The 14,379-nt window shown below is 47.8% G+C and overlaps 1 protein-coding gene across 50 annotated transcripts in view; it reads right to left on the bottom strand.

Moving 5' to 3' along the window:
• CELF4 (CUGBP Elav-like family member 4) overlaps positions 1-14,047 on the bottom strand; it is a 323,827-nt gene extending 309,780 nt beyond the window's left edge. For 16 of the 50 annotated variants that reach the window (XM_055233960.2, XM_055233976.2, XM_063640283.1 and 13 more), the window contains exon 1: positions 13,241-14,039. In XM_055233960.2, coding sequence (XP_055089935.1) covers positions 13,241-13,526 — 286 coding nt within the window. In that variant the 5' untranslated portion in view covers positions 13,527-14,039. Of the gene's footprint in view, positions 1-13,240 lie in introns of all 50 variants that reach the window. The other 34 variants (XM_063640292.1, XM_063640321.1, XM_063640332.1 and 31 more) reach the window with 10 other exon arrangements.
• Positions 14,048-14,379: the final 332 nt, after the last annotated feature.

The raw sequence follows: 14,379 nt of genomic DNA, 5'->3' as shown, positions 1-14,379 counted from the left end.
CACATCTCCCCACCAACAGGGCATTTACACGGGATAGTTTTATGTTTATGGGGTTGCTGTCTTCTATCACATCTCAAGTTATCTTGTGGCAGTGAAAGCGGGTCCCCCACCTTGTCGGAACAGAGCCTGACACTCAGGGCACCTGAATTGGACATGAATCTGCACCTGCATGAGGGAGGCCTATGTCTCCCCTGTCAGACCCAGGGGCTTTCCTGCAGGGGGCCATGGTATGTCCTGCCACAGCCTATAATTTCCTACCCACTCCCTGCTCTGCAGAAACCTGCCTCTGCATGATGAGGGTGAGTGTCGAGAGGGGTGGGGGGCATCCCAGAAGTCAACGGCAGTTGGTTCAGTGACTCCCCAACTCCCGCCCCCGCAGGCCCCTCCTCCAGCCTCGGCTGGTCTGCAGGGATGCGCTCCTCCTGGCTGTGTGGCCTCTGCTGCGGACTAGCCCTCTTAATCACTGGCTCAGCCAAGACAAGGTCAGAACATTCCAAGTTAATGTTTTGCTGAGAAACTTGAGAAACTAAGGGAGAAATAAACCAAAGCCCTGGTGATGGCATAAGGGGCAGATGGGGGTCTTGAACTTGAACACAAAGGGTACAGGAGCCTGGCTTTCTGCTGGCTCCAGCTGGATGGTTCAGCCTGCATGTTTGGCCCTTCCTGCCTGGCTTCCCACGTATCTCAGCTGGGGTCTGCTGGAGGAAGCGTGTCCTCTGTAGCTGGAGTGTGGCTGGTCAGCCCTTCAGGAGTGTGATCTTTTGCTCTAAGGCCTGAGCTGCTGTTGCCACCTGATCTGCCCAGTAGTCATTCACCATAGCTCAACAACGTGCTTTTCCCGCACTGAGATGTCACCCTTTAATTTGCTGTTCCTCTCTTTTCCCTGGGGACCCAACTCAGCTGCCGGGTCCCAGGCTTCGCTGTTTCTTCCTCATTCCAGATTTCTGAACTTGCCCAAGAGAATGGCAACCGAATTTACTCTAAAATAAATGTAATCATTTGCTTATTGAAATAGTCAAGATGACAGTACAGATGAAGGTCCTGTTTTTCAATAAAAAGATTTTTTTTTAAATTGGATAAGAAAATGAGCCTGAAAATAAGCCAGTCCTACTCTGTGTCTTTGTCACTCTGATGATAAACTGGGCTTAAGTTGCTCTACTGGGGCCTCAGCTGGACCTGGGTGGTGAGTGTACCAATTGATCACTAATCTTGGGTTCTCCACCCAGGCCCATCCATTTCATCACACGTAGCATGTGAGTGTGCCACGTGTGCGTCTTGTGGGGGGCATTTGGAGATTCCTTTGCAGAAGTTCTGGGACACAGCAGTTTGGAGCTGGACCCATGTCAGGCCCTAAGTATGCAAAAGATTCTGGTGCTTTGCTGACAAGTCCCCAACATATGGAATTAAGAATAAAAATCATACTAAATCATAGATCGTAGTTATTAATTTTTTAAATGAAACAAAACTCACATGGATACAGAAATGACAATACTTTTTGGGTTTTCTGATCCTCCTTTCTGGCTTTGTGGTCCCTGTTTTGCTGGTGTCCCAGGGTCAGTCCTGGCTTGTCAAGTGAGGGAAATGACCTGGAGAGTCCCCCACCCGCGCAGGGAGCTGCTGTGCAGAAGGAGCAGCCAACACTGGCCGGGGTAAGGGGTAGGGTGCAGGAGAGGTTTGGGTTGGAGCTCCTGGGGTGGGGCGGGGCCTGGGCTGCTACAGGAGCTGGGCAATTCAGACTGGGGCCTGCAGTGTGTGTGTAAGAAGTTCTTCGTCTCACCGTCAGAGGGCAGGCGACAGCTGGAGGAAAGAGGAACCCTCCCCTCACACACAATTTAGGGGCTTCCTCCCCAGGTATGAAAAAGGTGTAAAGAAGTGGTCTAGCTTCTGGGCTCTCTGCTGTTCTCCCTACAGCTACCTAGAGCCAGGCCTTGTGGCCGAGGAGGGGAGAGGGCACTTTGGGCAGAGGACTGAATGCTGATGCCAGAACCCACACTCCTCATATACCCTCTGAGGCTGTGCCCAGCCTGGGCAGGGATGGGAGCCAGTCAGGGGGCCTGGGAACCGTCTGGGGCAGCCTCGGGGGCTGGGGCTCTGCAAGGAAGGCTGGGTTGTGTGCACTGGGGAGGGAGCGGAAGTGACCTGCAGGGCTTTTTGTCCCGCAGGCTGGGTGTGAGCACCTGGGTGGGACCCTGACTGTGCAGAGGCCAGAGGACCTTCTTGTCTCTTGATGACCCCGGGTGAGTGGGAGAGCAAATCAAAGGAGGGTGGGATATGGCTGGTCAACTGGGCCTGAGCTGTTTCTTATGAGAAGGAGAGCACTGTACCTCAAGCAGCTCCATCGCCCATCCCAGCGACAGGCCCCATTTACTTGCCCTCCTTTACAATCAAAGGCATCCGCCGCCCCCCATCTTAGCAGCCCCTTTCTTATTCATCATCACGCCCACCATGGGGCCTGGACTCTAAGTCAGGCTCCCTTTCAGTTGCCTTGACGACTCTGGAAGCAGAGAATGATCAAAAAGCCAGTTGGGCCTTTGGCTGTCACCAGAGACACTTCCTGACTGTCCTCTTTCCATTCTGAGGAGCGCCCAGACACAGGGGTTCGCTCCTTTTCACTTCTTCCCCAGGACATCCTTCCAGGTGTTATCTATGGCTGCCAAGAAGGGCCAGAGACGTCCTGAGACAGGGTTCTTATAAGCAAGAGAGTGAGGGGTCCAGGACTGCCTCAAGAGAATTCCAAGCCTTCCCTTGGAAGGATGCAAAGGCTTTCCTTCTCACTCACTGGGGCTGAAAGTAAGCCTCAGTGAGAAATGGCTTTCTGAAGTCCAGGATATTCCCACCCTACCAGCAATGCTGACAGGGCAGCACCCTGAGTCCCTGGCTTTGCTGATCCCAAGAATTTAATCACAGTGATTGATATGACTGGGGGCCTTTCCTTTCCTCCCGGGATACCCAGGCTGCAGAGTGCACACTGGCATCTCCTGGAGCCAGTATATCCCACCCCCGGAATGGGATGTGGCTTCAGGCTTATGCCACCCCTTTGGAGAGAGACCTCTTCACACAGCGGGGGCAAGCATGCTTTTTGTGCCTCATCCGGTGAGACCAAGCCAAGCCAAGTATTGATTTGACAGAAAGATATGGATATGCTGGATGCATAATGGTTAGGGGATCCTATTTCCTTCTTTTCCTGTTCAGAGTACACCTCTCCTCCAACCCACCCTGTTGAAAAGCAAAGGCCGGATGAGGGAGAGTGTTCTCACCGGTCACTCAGGGACGCCTCTGTTTTCCTGGTCTCCTTGCAGGAGTTCAAAACCATAAAGCCTCTGGGAACAAGGACCCCCTTTCCTACCATGACAAGCTCTCCCAAGATCTTCGCCTCGCTGTCTATTCTTAGAACCAGTCAATATGATTAATTTTACATGGGCATAATTTCCGGCCATTGCTGTGGAGTCCTCCCAGCCTCACCCATCAACAGCGACATGATACAGTTTCTGGTTATATTGGTCAACCAAGATATTGATATTATTAATAATGGATATCTATATGCTGACCTTTGTCCACACAACTGAATCACTCTGGGCTGGCTGTCACATTGCTTTAAGAGGTATTGATAAGCCCATTACTGGAAGGGCACATACAATCTTAGGTGTATGCTTTTCACTCACCTTCAAGCATCTCCTGTGAAAACTGACCTTCGTTGCATGAACTGGTGTGGGTACTGTGACATATGGTATGCAAAAGAATGTGTGCGCATATGCTTGTGTGGTGAATGTATGTGTGTGTGTGTGTGTGTGTGTGCGAGCGTGTTCACGTGTATGTAAGTGTGCATGTGAGTGTGTGTATGAGTGTGTGTGTGTGAGTCTGTTTTGAACACCGTCCCTTTTAGAGCTGATCAAATAGTCAATTACAGCATTATAGGGAGGTAGCAGAATCAGAGTTCCTACAAATACACTGTGATGTAGCGTTTGATCTTTAGATGCCTCTTGTCTCTGAGGACTTGCGCAGGGAGGCTTGGCTTTATAAGGATATTATTAGGTTGATGCCTCATTCTCTCAATTTACCTGCCAGGCAAGAGACACCACTCACTGGGAGCAGTCTGGCCAGAACCAGCCACTGGGAGGTGCGCTGAAGACCATGCTGCAGGCTTGACTTTGGGCATACGCTACTCTCAGCCTCAGTCTCTTTATCTGTGCAGTGGCAACAGTTAATTCAGCTCTACTTTCTAAAGACCAGAGAGGGGAAGTTTACTGAGCTCGAGCTCTCAATCTTCTGCCCCAAACTTCCAATCATGTGAAAGCCTGGCATGCCAGCAGGCCTGATTGATTACATGGTGAGATGTGGCCCTTTAACTTTTAGAGGGGAATGGGTTTGTGTAGGTTTATAGTAGAAGGCATGCTTTTTGTGCTTGTGTGTGTTCATGCATGGTCACACAGACCTCATTGCTGTGCATCTCTGTGGCTGCTGTCATGCCTACCTGCATGGAAGGTGGTGTCAGGGTCAGTAGCCTCTATCAGCTCGGTCTACAGTGATCCCATCCTGTTTGAACTCAGACAGTCTCACTTGTCAGGGATGCCCCCTTGCTTGTCCCTGTAAAGGGAAACTGGCTAGCTGGAGAGATCCTTTGGATCCTCAGACATAGTGTATGAATAAACCAGACATGGATTAATTAGGTGTGACTACATCATTAAATTAGAATAATGAACAAACAGCCATGTATGGCATTCAAATCTGCCTAGAATGACTCCAAGGGTTGCTTTCAAGTAAGTCACCTGTCAGTTTGTAGGTTTTGGGGACTCTAGAGAGTGAGGTTCCTGTCACATCTTAAGAAGTGGCTTCTTTAGGCACTATGTACCCCAGGCGAGGACCATCCTTCAGTGGGCACCAAGACTCCACAACTGAATCCAAACAATGACTTGGTTCAATACAGCATCATCTATGCATGCTTCAGCTGCGAGCATTTCTCAGTGTGAAATACGATAGTAGCACAGGTGCTCAAGAGATGGGAGGGAGAAGTTAAGAGGTGTGGGCAGCGGATGTGAAATGTATTGATCCCATAATATTTATGTGGATGTGCACACAGTCGCTTGTGCACGTGCATATGTGCATGCACACACACCCCCCGTTTGTGTTTCTATAAACTCCTTTTTCTTCTGCTGATACTCCCCATTTCAGTCAGATCGATTCAAGGGTGAACCAAGTTGTGTAATTTTAGGAACAGCTGCTGAACTGCAGCACCCTGCCCTTGGTGGACAACAGTTCTCACAATCCCGGTCCTTGGACACAGTGGCTGTGCAGAAAGGATTGTTTGTCTTTAACAAAGAGGAGGAAGCCAACAGCTAAGAGGGAAGAAAATGGGAAGCTAGCTTGCCTTGCTGGCCAGCTGTGGAATAGCCTAATACATCGGTGCTTTGTTCAAAAGATGTGTTAACTATCTAGAAACCTTTGATCTGTAGCCACTCTTAACAAAGGTGATAATTAATTAAAGCAGAGTGCATTGCAATAAAGTAACATCGCGGTCAGTTTATGCGTTGTCCAGAGCCAGCCTTCGGAAGTCTCTGTCAATTAAGCTCTTGTAGGAGGCCAATTCATTATCAATTTTTTTCCTGAGTTTGATCAATATTTTTGGCTGCTCTGTCCCCACAGAAGCAAGACTATGTCTGTCTCCATGAGGGCACCCATTTATTTCCATCTTGCAGATGGCCACATAGGATTTGTTCCTGAGCTGAGCTGCGGGGAATCACTCTGTTTGAAATCCTCAATCAGCTCATGCTAGAGAAGAGATACAAGGAAGGATAAGAGAAACCAAATGTGGAACAAGTAGAAGGGGAGAAACCCTGTAAATGGATGGTCCTGAAAACATCCCCTTTTACTCTTTTTTTTTTTTTTTTTTTTTTTTTTTTTTTGAGACCGGGTCTCACTCTGTTGCTCAGGCTGGAGTGCAGTGGTGCAATCTCCACTCACTGCAACCTCCACCACCCAGGCTCAAGCGATCCTACTGCCTCAGCCTCCTGAGTAGCTGGGACTACAGGCTTGCACTGCCATGCCCCACTAATTCCCCTTCTACTTTTGAGGACTCAAAAATCAAGGCAATCACCTTGGGCTTCCTACCTGGCTTCCTTCTTGGTTCCTGTGGGTAGGGCTGTGGCTTGGGCTTTATACCCACCTAGGGCTATGGGCAACTTGATGGGTGGAGATGGAGGAAGCTGTTAGGGCAAGTACATCAACACCGGAAATTCCTCTGCAGCTTTTACTACCCTTGTAACAGTTTTTTTTTTTTTTTTCTGTCCGGGTACCTTTAACTTCTCTTATGTTGCCGAATGGAACACTTATCTCCTTCTTCAGGCCCCACTTTGGGGTTTGGGTGGATATCTTAAATGTCAGGGAAGAAAGAAAAGGAGAAGAAGGATGATGAAAGGGCTTCAGTGAAATTGCGGGCGGCGGGGAGGCGGTGGGGGGGCTCTGTTCTATTCCCCTAGGCTGTTTAGGTAGGACTGGATGCTTTCTGCGATTCTTGGAGAGGCTGTGTATCTAAAGGCCTGCAGGAAAAGAAGAGGTGAAAGGAGTGGATTTTCTGCTCTTGTTATAGAGAGCCCAAAAGGAGGGCAACCGGCTCCCTGCCACGCCCTGCTTGGATTTAGGTAAAATGCAGTATTCTGCTTGGAGGGCCTGACTTGACTGAGCTGTCAGGTCGTGTGTGTGTGTGTATGTGTGTGTCTGTGTGTGTGTGTGTGTGAACACTATAAAAGGAAAGTAGCCTGGAATACCAAGGGGCAGTGAGTAAGGTGGGAAATGCAATGGGTGAAGGGAATTAGCTGCGGCTGGCCACTCAGATTCCAGATGGAAGGTCATTGCTAAAATGAGTCAGTGGGTGAGCAGAAGCAGGCCAGCCTTAAAAGGGTGATGGGTGGGGAATGAGGATGGAACCCTCCTCCAAACCAGGACTTCTGGATGGGGATATCAGGCAGATAAAACAAAAAGCACACCTTCACACCGGGACTTGGATCATTGACAAATCCAAGCCAGGAGTTCTGAGGTGGATCATGTATGTAATGATGAGGACAGCATCATTCTTTCCAGATTTTCTCCTTTTCTCCATCACCCTTCTCCCTGATCCTGCATATAGCCTTGCAAGATTAAACTGTCCCTAACATCATCTCCATGCCACTTGCATCTGTCATCTCTTCCCTGTGTGTGTGTATGCACACACACATGCTCACTCCAACACCCACACAGGCTGCAGCATCTTCCCTCCTCCCACCCACAGACATATAGGTTTTCACACCCTTTAGCTCTTCTCTCTGCATGTCACATGGGATTTCCCTTCCAAGTTCAAGAGCTGCTGCGGTTTCAGCCACTGTAAACGGGCACTCCCAGCTTCTAGCTGGCATTTTGACCCTACAACTTTCACTTTTTTTATTCTCTACCTGCAACCTTGGGCCTTATTCTCTGTTGCATTTCTGTCCTCTAGAGCCTACTTATCCCAGATTCTCTTTAGGTGAGATCCCTCCTGGGTCAATTTGGAAACTGACTCTCTCCTGATGACATGGAAGGTGTGAGCCCTGGACAGAGGCAAAGTTGAGACCAGCTCTTTTCTCAAGCAAAAAGGTGGTGTCTTGGATATCTTCCAAGGCCTCGCTCAGAAGCCCCTCTTCCCTCCTGATATAGATGCTGTAATAATGAGGAGGAAGATGCTATTATTAGTGATGACAATGGCCATGATCAAGTTGCTGGAGTGTGGCAAGATCACTGGGCAGTGGGAATGCCCTGGGACACGAGCTCCCTGACAGAGCTCAGAACTTTACTACATGAGTGTGTAGGGGGTGCAGTGATGGCAGACAGTTTTGTCATTGTTTTCCTTTGCGTTGTTTTATGGCTATGATTTCATTCAAGAAAAGATTTCATTTTGTTGTGTTTGAGAGGCCACAAACATCCAGCCAATTGGAGCAGGTGATGAAGGGAGTGAAAGTATACCAAGGGGGTTGTTTCAACCCAATCTAGAATTCCCATTAAAACTGTGTGTGCTTGGGGATGGGAGGGAGGTTGTTAACATCTCCCTGTTGAATTGCACTGAAATCTAGGCCAGCCCTGGTTTCCATATGTGTGGGATGTGCTTAGTCATGCTTGCACATGGAAACATATACGTGCATATGTGCATGTTAATTTGTCTCTGTGTTTGCTGATTCCAAGGAAGTCTGTTTAAAAGACAAATGAAATTATGCATAAGCAGCAAATAACCATCACTCTCTTAAATAAGCTAATCATTTCCCAATATTTTTTCTTTGCTCTTAAGTAGGACACTTATCAACATCTGGAATTTGGAGTTTGTTTTAATGGTGATTGTTGCTTTGATATGCTTTAGGTTTGTAATGATTGCTATTGATCATTTTCTTTGGTGAAACTTGTTTTTTAAAAAATGCTCTTCTTGTCTTCTGATTATGGCTATTCAGTTTTCCCTGTCTCTGACAAGGCAAATCTTTCTTTTAAAAGCTATAGGTGTGTACCCAGCCATTCTGCCAGTCTTTTCCCCTGGACAGAACTTAATTTTTTATTTTTCAAAGTAATTTTAAAAAAGTTCATCTTAATTGAGCTCATGCCTATGCTAATACTTCAGCTGCACTGTCTCTTAGACTCATTTGAAAATGGAAATCAAATAAAGCCTCACAGTTTAAATCACCTGTCTACAGCAGGAAAAAAACACCCAAAACCCCACAAAATAACGAACCATCTTGGGTAAAGGCAAGCGGTGGAAATTCAGTGTTCTGAGAATTATTATATCTTAAACACAAATACAGGACATAATTTTATGAAGATGGTCACAAATCACCAAAACATGTTCATATCCCCGTCCTTCTTCTTTCTCACAGCTAAACCCCAAATCAAGGGGCTTTAGGCATTTCCTATTCAGGTATAGTTGAAATAGAAGATTGTGCATGTGGTGGTGAGTATATTTTAAAATGATACACTCTCTGGAGCTAAATCCATAGAAGATTCTATTGCTCTGTCCCCACCCTTCTTCTGGATGTAGTGTGGAAGTACGAGGGGCTGAAATCCCTGCAGCTGTGGCTCCTGGGCTGAGAGCCCCCCAGGCTGCCAGTAGAGTAGGTTTTCCTCCATGCAGCAGAGAAAATCTCAAAGCAGAGTGGTTACCCAGGCACAGATCTGTTCTGACTGGATAACAAGAGGGACTATGATGTGGACTTGGCTGTTTAGATTAAAATGCATCGTGGGCTCTGGGAACAAGCACACATCAGTAGTAAAGGCTGTTTAAACCTTTGGGGACAGCCCTATGTTTAGATTACATTAATTCATAAATATTATACTAAATACCACTTAAATTGGACTTAAATAACTTCAAAGATAACGCATTATAATATGGCTATCCAGAGAGCACTAGTCTTTATATCTCCCAGTAACTCAGTCTTTGCTGCCTCCCATCTAGCTAGACAGGACCAAAGTTATGAATGGATTGCTGATTTCTTCACGTGTGATCCACTGTGTATGTGAGTGTTAACAAGCATGGGTATGTGTGCATATATGTGTCTTCAGCCACTGCCTCTTTTTGTTCTACAGGAAACGGAAAGAAGAAAAGAGAAATAAATTAAAAATGAGAGAAAGGAAGAATTGGACTACTGGGTGACCTGTTCCCTTCTCCAGGATAGAAAAATTCTACAAAAAGGGGTAAAATTGGCCCTCAGCTCACTTCTGCTGCTACCCGAGGAATTCATCTCTTTTCTCTTTAATCAATAGTACAATGTCTTTCTCTTTGGAGCCTGGAAAAACAATCTTTCCCAAAGTGCTCTAATGGGGGAGAAAAGAAGACTCTGAGTTGGTCGGGAGAGTTTGCATTAAACTCGGTTTTCTTCCTTGGGTGTTGTTTCTTTGAATTTTAAGTCTGGGCTTTTTTCTTCCTTTCTCTCTCTGCCTAGCACCCAGATACCCCTCTCCCCAATTGCTTTCTGGCCTCTGGGGGGTAAATTTACCTTTACGGTAATCACCCCAGTCCACAGCTGCTCTTTGCTGCCTCCCCAGCCCAACAGCCTTTCTCTGATATGGCTGGGTTTGCTCCACAACACCCACCCACTCCCTCCTCCACAGACTCCCAATTTGACTGGAGTAATTGCCTTTTAAGGTGCACTCTACGCATGGCAGGTATTCCATTAACCCTTAGAACTCCTTCCTTCTTTAGATATCTGAAATGGCAGGTGGCCAACAAATGGAGACCCACCTGAAACCTCGTGTGTTTAATTTAGTTTTTACTTCTTTTCCTTTTCCTTCTTTTTTTTTTTTTTTTGCCAATAACATAAACATGACATCCAAACTGGAGGCCAGTGTCCTGTGTCTCTCAGTTTGATCCTGTATGATTCATTAGAAGTTAGAAATTAAAGAAGGGGAGAGCAAGAGGCACAAATATGCCCTGAAACCAGGCTTAACAAAGGCATGATTCTATCCCTAACCTTATGTTGTCAATTTAAAGATGGGGAAATCTAGAAACCAAATACAACCCTCATTCCTCAAGCCTCATCATGCTTTCTCACTTAACGGTAATTAATCACCAATGGCAAGCCAGTAATTTTTTAAGGTGGCCGGAGGCTTATTTTGTCAGGATTAGCTAATAAATCAGGCTGCATCACCGAAGAAGGAGTTTAAACTCTTCTAGGACTGAATAAACCAGACCTCGGAAATGGTCTCATTTATTCAGCTCTCTGAGAGCTTGCAAGCACTGTTAGGGACATTGTGGCTCAACCTCAGTTATAAAAATCAGAAGGATGGAGAGGTAGGAAGTTTCACTGGGAAAAATATATGCTCAGGCTCTGAAGGGTGAGCTGCGACAGTGAGGAACCCAGTATGCCGGAGCCAGTGGGCCTGCTTGCCATTGACTGAGACAGTTTAGGGGAGAAATTATTTAGAAAATGAAGTTTTGTTTGCCCTAGGAATTCTGGTCAGATATATATACACATATATATAGATTATATATGTAATATATGTATTATGTATATATTATATATATAATCATAACCTTCTCTACCTCCCTAATGCAAATGATGAAAATTCTACTTCTTTGCTATTATATGAGAGAGTCCAAATTACATCAGAAACAAAGTGATGATATCAGGGATTGTAGAAAAGAAACCAAGGAATATTGTTAAAGTTTATCTTCGTTTGAAATGAAGAAGCAAGTAAAGTGCTTTAATCCAGATGCCATATGAAGCCCAGCTCCTCACAACTGTCTTTTGCCTCTAGTGGGTTCTGATTTTTTTAACTTTAAAATCTTAAATCACCACAAAACTGATCGTTAAGATGGGCAGAAGACTTCCCTACCTATGCTTTCAAAATTTTTATTATTACTATTTTTTAAAATAAGGACATTCAGAATAACAAAGGTTTGATACAAACCTTGATTAGCTTCTAGGAAGCTTGATTGGAAGGGGAAAAACTACAAAGATATGGTTGACTTGAGAGGGAGGGGGGGAAAAGAAAGTGTTTTCTTTTTTTCTTCGAATATTATTTTGAAGCCTGCCTCCCCGTTCCACCTTTCCAATCTCTCTTTTGAACAGACAGACATTTTCTCCATATTGGATAAAGGTTGGTTTCTCTCTCCATTACAGCCCCCACCCTCACCCCACCCCAACAAACCCAGTATATTTCCATTCTGCTGTGTTTTTGTGTTACTCAACATGCCATTAACTTTAAGATTTACTCCTCAGCAGGCAAGCTGGAAGACGCTAAAGCCAATAAAAACTGCTCTCTGGGACTCCAACTATGAAGAGTTTGGAGCTCTGTTTAGTATTCGAACGAAGGGAGGGCTGGAGAAAGAGGGTGGTTGTGATAGTGAAAATCGCTGCTGCTTAGAGAGCCAGACAGCTCCGCGCTCTGCACCTAATGTGCTGGAGGATCAGCTGTGTCCATAGCCCATTTGTGGCCAAGGATGAGGCTGCTCTCTATGTGGGGGTGGGTGTGCGTGTATTTTCATCTTTAAAACCACCAGCGGTAACAGCATCTTCGGCGGCTCTCCACACTACTGTTTATTAAAAACGGAACATCCATACACATCCCCTACAACTTCCTTAGCCCCGTGCTCCTTCCCTGCCTGGCGATCAATCTCTCTCAGAAAGCATTTAACTTGCCCACATAGCTCCAGCACCGATTCATCCCCGCTGCACATCCTATATATTACTGTTAGGAAGCGGAGCACTGGGCTAATTTCGTCACCCACCAGCCACCCACACACATTCTACAACTGAACACGTTTGGGGCTCTGCTTTAAAGATAATAAAACAAGGAGAAAACAGGCAGGCTGCAGACAATTCCCATGACCACTTTCCTAAAAAGTTGCTGGGTTTTAATTCTTTGATTATTCTGTCTCCCCCTCCCCCAAGCACTCACTGGCAATGATCGCTTCAAGGGAGAAATAATGTACTATAAAGCTCTCTGCATGGTGAGTTTGGGATAAATTAGGGTACACCTTTCAAAATGCAAATCTCGCACACACATATTTTTTTCCCAAAGCCCCGCTTTCCTGGGAAGGGGACTATCCAGGCTTGCCAGACCCCCCACTCCACCCAGGGGATGGCTGGTTCCTTGCTAATTCTTGCCTTAGGTTTTATCACCGGTTCCTTCAAACATCCATCCCCCACCCCCAACACACACCACCACTCACACCACAATCAGATTATTGAGGCACACAGCTCGACAGGGAGAGTTTGCTGTTACATTTAAATAAAAATATCTCTTTGAATTTGTCACCTCTCTCCCTTTTAGACGGCTGCGCTCCTGCTACTCTAGCCCGGAGCAAAGGATAAGGAGACCATCTCCTTTAGTATTTTCAGCACCACGGCGATGGACAGCACCCGCGGTCCCCGGCCGGTCAGGCGCCCGCGAGTCCGTCCGCTCAGCGTCCTGGGCTCGACCGGTGCAGCCTTCCCCATCCCAATCTTTCAGGTCGCTGTACCCAAAAATCCAAGCCCCGTCTCCTCGATCCCCTCTCTGTTTCTCTTCATCGGCGCCCGCTGCTCTCTCCATGGCATCGTTCCTATCAGCACCTCGCTCAAAACCCAGTCTTGCCCCAGCGAACAGCTCCCCACGCACCCCAGCTCTGGTCTCCGCTGCCCGAGCGCCTCCCTCCACGGCGCCCGCCCGAGGCTTCCTCTCGCTTAGTCCGCCGCTCATCAGTCGCCGGCCGGCCGGTCGGCCCGCCCGCCCGCTCCTGCTCCCCAGCAAAGTTGGGAGGGAAAGGTGTACTCACCTTTGTGCATGCCTGTGAACCTGTCCTTCAGAACCGTAAGCTCGTAGATTTTGCCAAACTCCTCGAAGAGGGGCTTGAGGTCCTTCTCATCCAGGTTGCGGGGGATCTGCCCAATGAACAGCTTGATGGCATCGTGGTCCTTCATAGGAATGGTCGACGGGTTCCCCGGGCTGTGGCTTAATCCGTTCATGTGCCCGGCACTGCCCGGGCTGCTGCCGAGCCCGTTGGTACTGAGGCTCGCGTTGTCAGCCTGTCCGTTTGCTAACGTGGCCATCTTTATATACATAGAGAAAATCTTCTTTCCTTTTATTCTTTCTCGCTCGCACTCTCTCGCTCCTCTCTCTCGCTCGCTCGCTCGCGCTCACACACGCACACGCATACACACACTCGGGTTCTCTCCCCCTCGGTTTCTCTACACCTCGCTCTCCGCTCGCTCTCTGCTCTCTCTCTTTCTCCTCTCGCTCTCTCGCGCTCGCGCTCTCTCTCTGCTCTCCCCCCTCTCTCTCTCCCTCCCTCCCTCTCCTCTCTCTCTCCCCTCTCTCTCCCTCTCTCTCCCCCTCTCTCTCTCCTCTCTCTCTCTCTCTCTCTGGTCTGATCTGATTTTTTTTTCTTTTTTTCTTTTTCTTTTCTTTCTTTTTTTTTTTTTTTTTTTACATTGAACAGACAGGATCTCTGTCCTTTCCGTTTAAACAGGCTGGACCGGTTCAAGTTCCCAGCCAGACCAGGGGTGGGGGCGGCGAGTGTGCGCGCGCGGAGGAGGGCGCGGGGGTCCGGGAATGGGCGCGCTGTGGGGGCCCGCGCCACGGCGGGCGGCGGCCGGGGGCAGGGCGGCGTGGGGCGGCGCCGGCCCCACCGCACCTCCCCCGTCGGCGGCCCCGCGCCGTGGCGGTGGTACAGTCCGAGACGGCCCCCGGCTATAAATAGCGCCAGGCGCATGGCTCTTCGGGAGGCGGTGAGATTCCGGGCCCGGCGGCCGCGGCTAGCGGGTGTCCGTGAGGAGCCGGGCAGCCGGCTTCCTCTCTTTGCCTTTTGGGGGTTCTTTTTGTAATAGCAGCAGGTGCAACTTTTTGTATTTTAAAAATAGTGATTTTTATTTTCGTGTGGGTATGTAGGGGGGCTTTATCCACCAAGCTATGCTC

The sequence above is a fragment of the Symphalangus syndactylus genome, chromosome 1, assembly GCF_028878055.3.
Source record: "Symphalangus syndactylus isolate Jambi chromosome 1, NHGRI_mSymSyn1-v2.1_pri, whole genome shotgun sequence".
Lineage (NCBI taxonomy): Eukaryota > Metazoa > Chordata > Mammalia > Primates > Hylobatidae > Symphalangus > Symphalangus syndactylus.
The sequence above is the reverse complement of the archived record's forward strand: the minus strand, read 5'-3'. Positions and strand labels throughout refer to the sequence as shown.